At 38.5% G+C, this 10,988-nt stretch overlaps 1 protein-coding gene across 1 annotated transcript; it reads left to right on the top strand.

Moving 5' to 3' along the window:
• The first annotated feature begins 536 nt into the window (after positions 1-536).
• LOC133640644 (zinc finger protein 260-like) lies at positions 537-9,944 on the top strand. The gene is made up of 3 exons (XM_062034181.1): positions 537-952; positions 2,031-2,297; positions 7,448-9,944. The coding sequence occupies exons 1-3, from the start codon at positions 850-852 to the stop codon at positions 8,662-8,664; spliced, it is 1,587 nt and encodes a 528-aa protein (XP_061890165.1). The 5' UTR covers positions 537-849; the 3' UTR covers positions 8,665-9,944.
• Positions 9,945-10,988: the final 1,044 nt, after the last annotated feature.

Genomic DNA, 10,988 nt, shown 5'->3' with positions numbered 1-10,988 from the left:
TTCACCCCTATACAATATCCTACCCTAATACCCTACTGTGCAATATTACCCTTCGAGTGCAATACGTCCGACACTGATTGTCATTACTCTTGTTTTGTTCTGTATATTATACAGTATTTTGTATATTGTTTTGTATATTGTACAGGATTGCTTATTGTTTTTATTGGATAGTAGTCTGTTTATTTCAATTCTTATTTTTTTATCTTTATTACTTCTTATGTGATTCATTTTTAATCCATATTTGTTTCCACTACCACACCTTAAAATGGAGTCCTTAATCTCGTTTTATGCAAATATAATGACAATAAAGTCCATTCTATTCTATTCTATTCTATTCTCTATTCTTATGCTACTGTTGTTTCAATACATTGTTAAATATTTGAATATTTTTACGAAAATAAGTTGTATGTCTTTGTTTTGAAGATGTAAAATGGACAAGTTTACTTTTATTTTCAGAATGTTGAAATAGTTGTACCGGGGGTGGGACGTGTACTTGTTTCTCTCGCGAGATCTGACAACACTGCGCGCGAACCAAACACGGCGAGGATAAAGCAAGATGGCGTCTGACGGTGAAGACGTTATTGCAGTCGTCACAGTTCAGTGTTTTTAATCTGTGCGGCCATGTACACATATATGTCCTTTATTAGACTCTATTAAATAGAGTAAACATCGTTAATAACTGTTTGCATCCGGTTATATTAGTCTGAGCGCACTTTGATGCTTCTCGAGCTAGCCTAGCCTGCTAGTTAGCTTAGCTTGTTAGCTGCTAACAAAGAGAGGCGGAAGTGATCAAAACACATCGCTAAGCAGAGATCAAGTGTGAGTGTAAAGTGTTGTGATTGTGTGAAAATGTGCGAAAGAACGATAGCAGAGTACGAGGAGGAACTTTGTCCAACAAAAGAGGAGAAGGAGCGACAACATCAAAAACATCAAGTTGTGTTACACAGAACAGGTTTGTTTACTTCTTACTCTCACATGTTTACTAACTTTATATTTACTATTAATTAACACTATTCTTGAATAGATTGTTTTTAGGAAGATGAATTGTCATGTGAGGATGATGCACTGATTGTTTTATGTTGTTCATAAAAACGAGACAGTTTCAGACACACAATATTTATAAGAGGATGATGTTCCTCTCAGTTTGTAACAATGTGTATCAACATGTTTACACAAAACTCACACAGTCACCGGGGGAATATTCCAGAGAGCAGGTTAAGTGCAAAGTCCTGAGTAAGTAAAGCTCGAGAGTTTTACCTCCAAAAATAAGAGAGGTAAGACAAAGTCAGAGTCAGTTACCATGGTAACTGACGCTGTAAACCTAGCCTGCTAGCTGGCAGGTTTGACAAGTTATTTATGTGTGTAAAAGCTATACTGACCTGTTATTTCCTTCATATTGGTGCAGCCATTAACCTACTACAACACCTACTACATCCACCTACTCAGTGGCCTAGTGGTTAGAGTGTCCGCCCTGAGATCGGTAGTTTGAGAGTTCAAACCCCGACCGAGTCATACCAAAGACTATAAAAATGGGACCCATTATTTCCCTGCTTGGCACTCAGCATCAAGGGTTGGAATTGGGGGTTAAATCATCGTAAAAAGGATTCCCGGGCGCGGCCACCGCTGCTGCTCACTGCTCCGCTCACCTCCCAGGGGGTGATCAATGGTGATGGGTCAAATGCAGAGAATAATCTCGCCACACCTAGTGTGTGTGTGACAATCATTGGTACTTTAACTTTTTAATGTGGCAGTGATTGTCGAAAAAACAAAGCCTGATCTAAAGATGACATCTTGATCTCATACCATCTCAAACCAATTGGCCGTTCATTATTAAGTGAAATGTCTTAAAGTCGCTTAAATTCGTCTTTATCCAAGCAACACTATGTTTTATCCAGTTACTCGATTAATCGGAAACATTTCCAGTCGAACACTCGATTAATAACATTTTCAAAAGCCACAGCCCTATATTTAATGTACGATTTAATATTTAGCATGTAGGAGTTAAAATGTGTTTTGTTTGTGTCCTGTAGACATCCATCAGCTGATTGGACACCAAGAAGAATGTCTCCCTCATCTGCAGGGGGACAGTTTCACTTTAGAGGATCCACAGCCCTCACATTTTAAAGGGGACGAGGAGGATCCACAGCCCCCTAATTTTAAAGAAGAAGAGGAGGGAGAGTGTCCTGTAGAGCAGGAGGAGGCTGATCTCACCAAGTTTCCACTGACTGTTGTCTCTGTGAAGACTGAAGAGCATGAAGACAAACCACCTGAGTCCTCACAGCTTCATCACAGTCCAAGTAAGCACAACATCCACATATCATCTAATACAATGTTTGTGACACATGTTCATCCGGGGGCCACATTTATGACTAAAGATGGAGATATACTTGCTTTTTAACACGTCCATTTAAAAAAGAATGCTCATCCATCGTGTGAATTGTCCATCCATCCATTTTCTACCGCTTGTCCCTTTTTTGGAGTCGCGGGGGGTGCTGGAGCCTATCTCAGCTGCATTCGGGCGGAAGGCAGGGTACACCCAGGACAAGTCGCCACCTCATCGCAGTCGTGTGAATTAGTGAAGTGAATTATATTTATATAGCGCTTTTCTCTAGTGACTCAAAGCGCTTTTACATAGTGAAACACAATATCTAAGTTACATTTAAACCAGTGTGGGTGGCACTGGGAGCAGGTGGGTAAAATGTCTTGCCCAAGGACACAACGACAGTGACTAGGATGGCGGAAGCGGGGATCGAACCTGGAACCCTCAAGTTGCTGGCACAGCCACTCTACAAACCAAGCTATACCGCCCCGGTCAAATCATCAACAATGTAATTGCTGGGGTGTAACCATGTGACCTACTGAAGATACAAGCCAGATATCTTAAAAAAATATCAATGTTTATTTGGATTTAGTTACTTCTTTGCTGTCTAGCAATGTCTCAACACCTATGATAGATGAATTAATCTAGTTTACTGTTACTAATTAGCTATGTTTTGTTGATGTTAAACATTGCTGCATACAAGCTACAACAACACAAATCCATTGACGAGGACTATGGTGCAGTTTACTGCGTGGAATGTTTTCCCGAGATGCAAATGAACTGGACCGGACATGGCGTGAAGGTAAAGACATGATTTTATTTTTACTTTAAAAAGTGTACATACAAAAGGCGCTCGCAGCGGAGGCACAAAACTTAACGCTGGAAACAAAACTAGCACTGAGACGTAAACTATGGACATGAAACAAAAGACACTAACTGTGACATTAATAAACAAAAACGTACTTGCGGTGACGTGAGCTGGGCAGCATGGACTCTGAAACAAGCAGCGTGAACTAAGCATGAAACCGTAAACATGGCATGAAGCAGAGTGATGTCGCCAGGCCGATTCCCTGGCAACTACAGGCTTAAATAATAATGTCACATGATTAACAACAGGTGCGTGAGTCCAAAATGTGAAACAGGTGAAAACTAATGGGTTGACATGGTAACAAAACAAACACAAACAGGAACTAAAAAGAGTCCAAAACCCAAACAGAACATAGCCAAACAAAACATGATCAACAGACATGACATAAATAAGTAGAGTAAATAAATCATTAACAGGATTTTACAGTTTAAATGCAAATGTCGATGCTCCTCTTAGACACGCGTAAAAAAGGTGTTTGTGAAATCCCCTGATGTGTTTTTGGTGCTAAATTAACCAAAACATTAGCGCCGCATAAAACACCATGTTGCTATTGGTTCGACACTTCAGGAAAAAAAAGTAAGAAAAATACTTTAAAGCCTTATCCAGCTATTTACTGACGTAAACTAGTCATGTTTAGCCAAATTCTAAAAGAAAATGTGCAGTCTCCCTTTAAAATATCACAGAACTAATGCAAACAGGTGCTACTTCAGTGACGCCATTAATACAAACAGCTACAAAAGTAAAACACAAGTTTAACATGTAAATGTGGCCAATACAAACATTTGCTTGCAAACCACTATCACAAACATATTCGAGCCATGCCTCAGGTTTCTGAAAAGTAGGTTTTATTTTTTTTAGTCATGTTCTTTGTTCTCTTTCAGGTCTACAAGCAGCTGTCTTGTTTGTATGTAAGTGTTTTACTGCTGTGTTTATTTTTTGTCATGAGTTTTTGTATTGCTTCCCTGATGTATGGTATGGTTTTCACATCTTGAATGTCAACGTGGTGACTGATGAGATTCTCTGAGACATTATCAGAACATATACTGGTGCAGGACAATGTGTCATGTGACTGGATAAATCTGGACTTTTCTAAAGCATTTGTTCGTCTAACTTGTGTATTGAAGAACATCTCCCTGAGCAGCAAGAGCGGACCTCAAGAATGGAGCAGAATCAGTCACAACCCCCCTATATTAAAAAGGAAAATGAGGAGCTGCAGTACCCCCACATTAAAGAGGGAGAGGAGTCAAAACAACCCCACATTAAAGGGAAGGAGGAGCCACATACCTCTCACATTAAGGACATTAAGGAGAAAAATTAGTCACAGCCCTCCCTCACCTTACAGAGAAAGAGGAGTCACAGCTTCGCTCACAATAAAGAGGAAGAGGAGGACCCACTGACCCCCCATTTTAAAGAGGAAGCTCTACATTACCCTCACATCATAGAGGAAGAGGAGGAACACGGCATCAGTCAGGAGGGAGAGCATCCTGAATGGTTGGAGGAGTTCCCAGTGACTGGTGTCCCTGTGAAGATGATGAGGTCAAAGGTGAAAGTGAGGAGAAGGGAGAGGCGGAGACTTTAGTTTAGGCGGTGGGTAATGTGTTGGTGTTGTTAAGGCGGCCTGGCGGTATAGCTCGGTTGGTAGAGTGGCCGTGACAGCAACTTGAGGGTTCTAGGTTCGATCCCAGCTTCTGCCATCCTAGTCACTGCTGTTGTGTCCTTGGGCAAGACACTTTACCCACCTGCTCCCAGTGCCACTCACATTGGTTTAAATTAGGGCTGCAACTAACAACTAATTTGATAATCGATTAATCTGTCGATTATTACTTCGATTAATCGATTAATAATCGGATAAAAGAGACAAACTACATGTCTATCCTTTCCAGTATTTTATTGGAAAAAAAAACAGCATACTGGCACCATGTTCTTTCAACTTGCCAAATAAAACAAGGAAAATGTTACACATTTTTTATAAATCAAATCAAATCAAATCAAATCAACTTTATCATCGAAAATGTGTGGCGCATAATGAATCGTAAAATACGACAGCGGAGACCCCGGACTGTTGAACGACTGAAGCTCTACATAAAACAAGAATGGGAAAGAATTCCACTTTCAAAGCTTCAACAATTAGTTTCCTCAGTTCCCAATCGTTTATTGAGTGTTGTTAAAAGAAAAGGTGATGTAACACAGTGGTGAACATGCCCTTTCCCAACTACTTTGGCACGTGTTGCAGCCATGAAATTCTAAGTTAATTATTATTTGCAAAAAAAAATAAAGTTTATGAGTTTGAACATCAAATCTTTGTAGTGCATTCAATTGAATATGGGTTGAAAAGGATTTGCAAATCATTGTATTCCGTTTATATTTACATCTAACACAACTTCCCAACTCATATGGAAACGGGGTTTGTATATGTGGATGGGGGCCCTGCTTTGGAAATAATGTGTACGCCTTTCAGAGACCACGTTTAGTTCCACTTCAAACATTCACATGTTGCACAATGAGATGAGTGCTGTAGCACAAGCGTGGGATAACGTTAACAGTTGTGGAACTTTCTAACGAACACAGTGGAAAGTATTTTGAGAAAAATGAAATGACGCAGATATTGCTTTCTCTTTTTCCTGTTAACTCGAGAGAGAGAAAACGGGATCTCGTTGGAAGCGCGATGTATGAGCAGACGCCGTTTGGGTATAACAAAATGGTGGCTGCCAATGTAGTTTACAATGTCACTACGTCAGTAGTTGTCAAACTTTTTTCACCAAGTACCACCTCAGAAAATACTTGGATCTCCAAGTACCACCATCATGAACAGCATTCAAATACAGTAGCATAGTAGACCTTAATTATGCATTAAAAACAAGGAAGACACTTTATTTAACAAGTATATTTAATATTTTAGCCACTGTAACATTACACACAGTTTGAACAGTAACACGGTTTGAATATAGGAAAATAAAACACTGTACTTAAATAATTAAATAAAATCTGGCGTACCACTAGTGGTACACTTACCACAGTTTTATGTGTATATATATATATATATATATATATATATATATATATATATATATATATATATATATATATATATATATATATATATATATATATATATATATATATATATATATATATATATATATACACAAATACAGTCGCGATCAAAAGTTTACATACACTTGTAAAGAACATCATGTCATGGCTGTGTTGAGTTTCCAATCATTTTTACAACTCTAATTTTTTTGTGATGTAGTGATTGGAGCACATACTTGTTGGTCACTAAAAACATTCATGAAGTTTGCTTCTTTTATGAATTTATTATGGGTCTACTGAAAATGTGAGCAAATGTGCTGGGTCAAAAGTATACATACAGCAATGTTAATATTTGCTTACATGTCCCTTGGCAAGTTTCACTGCTATAAGGCGCTTTTGGTAGCCATCCACAAGCTTCTGCTTGAATTTTTGACCACTCCTCTTGACAAAATTGGTGCAGTTCAGCTAAATGTGTTGGTTTTCTGACGTGGATTTGTTTCTTCAGCATTGTCCACACATTTGTACAGGACTTTGGGAAGGCCATTCTAAAACCTTAATTCTAGCCTGATTTAGTCATTCCTTTACCACTTTTGACCTTTGTTTGGGGTCATTGTCCTGTTGGAACACCCAATTGCGCCCAAGACCCAACCTCCGGGCCGATGATTTTAGGTTGTCCTGAAGAATTTGGAGGTAATCCTCCTTTTTCATTGTCCCATTTAAAGTACAGTTCCATTGGCAGCAAAACAGGCCCAGAGCATAATACGACCACCACCATGCTTGACGGTGGGATGGTGTTCCTGGGATTAAAGGCCTCACCTTTTCTCCTCCAAACATATTGCTGGGTATTGTGGCCAAACAGCTCCATTTTTGTGTCATCTTACACCACATGGACAAAGATAAGACCTTCTGGAGGAAAGTTCTTTGTAATACCACAAAATAAAGTGTAGTGTTTTGTTAATTCATAGCCAAAAATATTTGTATTTTGGCACCTCGTGGAGTAACCGTAAGGTCTGGGCCTCTTAAGACCTCACTGTTGGTGCTAATCGACCTGTTTCTTCTCCTTTTTACCGAATTTGAAAGCAAAAGTGAGTCCACAAATAACCGAATCGTAAAGCCGAATTGAAAATTAAATCTGAATTGGTAAAATCATATCAATATCGCTCCTAACATGTGATTGAACAAAGATGGACTCCTCTCGACCGTGTTTGTCTTCTTGTGTCCTGCAGACGTCTGTGAAGAACATCTTCTCTCTGAGCAACACAAGTGGAGCTTCAGGATGGACAAGGAGGAGCCACAGCCCTTCCACATTAAGGAGGAAGAAGAGGCGCCACATACATTACAAATGCAAAGGGAAGAAAATAACCCACTGACCTCCCATTTTAAAGAGGAAGAGGAGGAACACAGCATCAGTCAAGAATGGTTGGAGGAGTTCCATGTGATTGTGAAGAGTGAAGATGATGAGGTCAAAGGTGAGAGTGAGGAGAAGGAAGAGGCGGAGCCTCCAAGCAGCAGCTCAACTCAACACATGACAACAGAAGCTGATGGAGACCACTGTGGAGGATCACAAGCAGACAAGCTCTTAGCTCCACTATCAGATAGTGAGGACACAACGTCACACTCTCCTGACACTGATGATGAAGACTCTAAAGATGATAAGACATGTCACACTGACAACACACACTTCACATGTTCTCACTGTGACAAAACTTTTAATGACCGTTGCAATATGAAAAGACACATGAGAATACACACTGCAGAAAAACGTTTTTCATGTTCAATCTGCGGTAAAGATTTTACTCAAAGGCAATATTTGAAAATACACGTGAGAATACACACTGGAGAAAAACCTTTTTCATGTTCAATCTGCGGTAAAGATTTTACTCAAAGGCAATATTTGAAAACACACATGAGAATACACACTGGAGAAAAACCTTTTTCCTGCTCAGAATGTGGTAAAAGTTTTGTAATGAATGAAAATTTAAAAGTACATATGAGAACACACACAGGAGAAAAACCGTTTTCATGTTCAATCTGCGGTAAAGATTTTACTCAACAGCCCCATTTCAAAGCACACATGAGAATACACACGGGAGAAAAACCTTTTTCCTGCTCAGAATGTGGTAAAAGTTTTGTAATAAATCGAAGTTTAAAAGTGCACATGAGAACACACACTGGAGAAAAACCTTTTATATGTTCAGTATGTGGTAAAAGTTATATAGAAAGACGGCAATTAAAATCACACATGAGAACGCACTCTGGTGAAAAACCATACTCCTGTTCAAGCTGCAACAAAAGCTTTGGTCACCTAAACACTCTTACAGTACACATGAGAACACACACAGGAGAGAAAGTGTTGAGTTGCAGTGTGTGTGGTGAAAGATTCTCCTATAAGTACCAGTGTAAGAAACACAAGTGTGCTGGTGAGAACAGCAGCAGCAAATGAAGATGCAGGATTTGAAATAAACTGTCAAAACTTTGTTAACTTTGACTTTCTAACAACATCAGCACATATAACATGTGTGACGTCATTGTTGTGTGTGTAACACAATCTTGTTAATATGATTCTAACATTTATAGATTAGACACTTCAGATTAGTGCTTTTATTTCAGTCAAGTACATGAGTTAATATACACATTTGTGTACTTTAAAATGAACAGAACAATTTGACTGAAAAGGTGAGAATAAACAGTACATAAAATATGTTACATACAGTAAACATTTTATGTGTAGATATTCATATATCACTTTTATACTTATTCATAATAGTGTTTTATACATGTTTTTTGAAATAATGAAGTGTTACATATTTTTATTTTCTAATTGTAGATGATTCCATAGATGAACTCCTTTATATGATGTACATATTTGTTTTACATGTGTTCATACCTTTGCTTTTGAGTACACATAAATCCCTCTTAGTTCATAGTTACTGGTTCACATCTGAAACATCTTCTGGACCACTTCTGGAAGCATATTATTATTTAGTTTATACATCATTTGAACAGTTGTGTTGTATACCATTTTAAAATGTGTGACTTTATGAATCATTTGTTGGGTCTCTATAATCCATTCTAATAATTGTTTTTATTACTCTCTTGTGTAATATGAATATTGTTGTGTATCTGCATGCATTACTCAACGCTTTTATCATCCAAGGCTTTTTATCCTTGTGTTTTTTACTTCTGCATGAAGTAGTGATTACCGGACAGTGCATGTCGTATGATTCAATTATTGTGTTAAGGAATATATCATATGCGATATTGGTATCCGATTCACTGAATACACTATTCCATTCTTTGTTATCATGTCACGTTCAAAAGCCTTGATTTCCCTTTCATTACAGAGCCTTCTAATGACTTAGACAAACTTTAGAACAACTTTAATGATCCACAAGGGAAATTCTTCCACACAGTAGCTCAGTTACAATGTGTGGAAATGGTAATGGTTTTTGTTTCTGGTTTTTGAAGTGTGCAATAATCCAAACTATAGACGGCGAATACCGGAAGGTAATCGGATATATCAGTTACCATAAGACCGCTAGTTATTTCAGTGTCTGGTATGTTGGTAAAAATATTGTCAATTAGAGTGGCGCTCTGCTTCGTGATTCTACTAGGGCGTGTGATAAGAGGTCGCAAGCCATAAGCATACATAGAGTTAACAAAGTCCTCATTCTGGTGGTTGTCATTGGGGTTTAACAGATCAATATTAAAGTCACCACATAGAAATACATTTCTTTGTTTCATTTCTGCGATTATTTTCCCTAGGCAATTTCCAAATATATCAATGTTTGAATTTGGAGCCCTGTAAACACAGCATACAGATGTTTTTTTTCTTCCTTTCAGCCCTGAGATTTGAATGGTTACACACTCCATCACATCATCAACCACTCTAGACATATTTTCCAGAATCTTTAAATTAATGTTTAGATCAATAAACAACACAACTCCACCCCCAGATTTGTTGATTCTATTTTTGCATACAAAGTTGTAACCTTCAAGATGGAAGTCCATACCTTTCTGCTCATTAATCCAGGTTTCCTACACTGCAATTATGTTGAAGGGCTTGTCAAATGATGAAAGGTAGTTCTTTATTTGATCAAAGTTAGCATATAGGCTCCTGGCGTTAAAATGAATTATTGAAAGATTTCCTTTGAGGTAAATGTTGTCGTTGAATTTACCCTCTGTGTAATATCCACAGTCGTTTACCTTGTTGTAACAGAAATAATAATCCGGGGCAACTTCTTCATTTGGGTCTTTATATCCTCAGCAATCAGAATGTCCAATTTCTTATTTATTTGTGAACAATCCGGTTGAACTGAGTTCATTGAGCTGTCTTATTCCATAGATATCTTTCTACCTATTCTAGTCATACTTTTCCAGCTCCTCCAGTGCCCTGATCAGCACCGGTCTGGAGGTATCAGATCCATTTGGTTTGATGTAGACTTTGCAGTTAGCCGTCCAGGTGTTTTGAATCCTCTTATTTTTCTTCAGCTAGGCGAGCCTTCCAAGCGATTGTTGCATTCTTCTTGGTGAGATGTTCGTTTACATACGCCCTGGAGCCTTTCAGTTTGGTGCATTGCCTCAGCAGAGCAATTTTGTATTTCTTGTTTGCGAAGGACAGCACCACGGCACGGGTGTCGTTGTCACCGTCTCCACTCCCTGCTTTTTTGGGAAGCAGATAGCAGGTATCCACATTTCCAGGATGCATCTTGATGCCTTGATTGTCTAGAATCCCTGTCAGCTGAGCTTCCACAGATTTGATCTCCT

This window comes from Entelurus aequoreus, linkage group LG23, assembly GCF_033978785.1.
Source record: "Entelurus aequoreus isolate RoL-2023_Sb linkage group LG23, RoL_Eaeq_v1.1, whole genome shotgun sequence".
NCBI classification, from domain to species: domain Eukaryota; kingdom Metazoa; phylum Chordata; class Actinopteri; order Syngnathiformes; family Syngnathidae; genus Entelurus; species Entelurus aequoreus.
Note: the sequence above shows the minus strand (reverse complement) of the source record. Positions and strands in the feature narration are given on the sequence as shown.

What these genes read in the sequence shown, in the direction of transcription:
- LOC133640644 (XM_062034181.1), top strand. Translation starts at nt 850, where the DNA reads ATGTGCGAAAGAACGATAGCAGAGTACGAGGAGGAACTTTGTCCAACA. An exon ending in AGTTGTGTTACACAGAACAG is followed by an intron (nt 953 to 2,030) that starts GTTTGTTTACTT and finishes TGTGTCCTGTAG; the next exon opens with ACATCCATCAGCTGATTGGA. An exon ending in ACAGCTTCATCACAGTCCAA is followed by an intron (nt 2,298 to 7,447) that starts GTAAGCACAACA and finishes TGTGTCCTGCAG; the next exon opens with ACGTCTGTGAAGAACATCTT.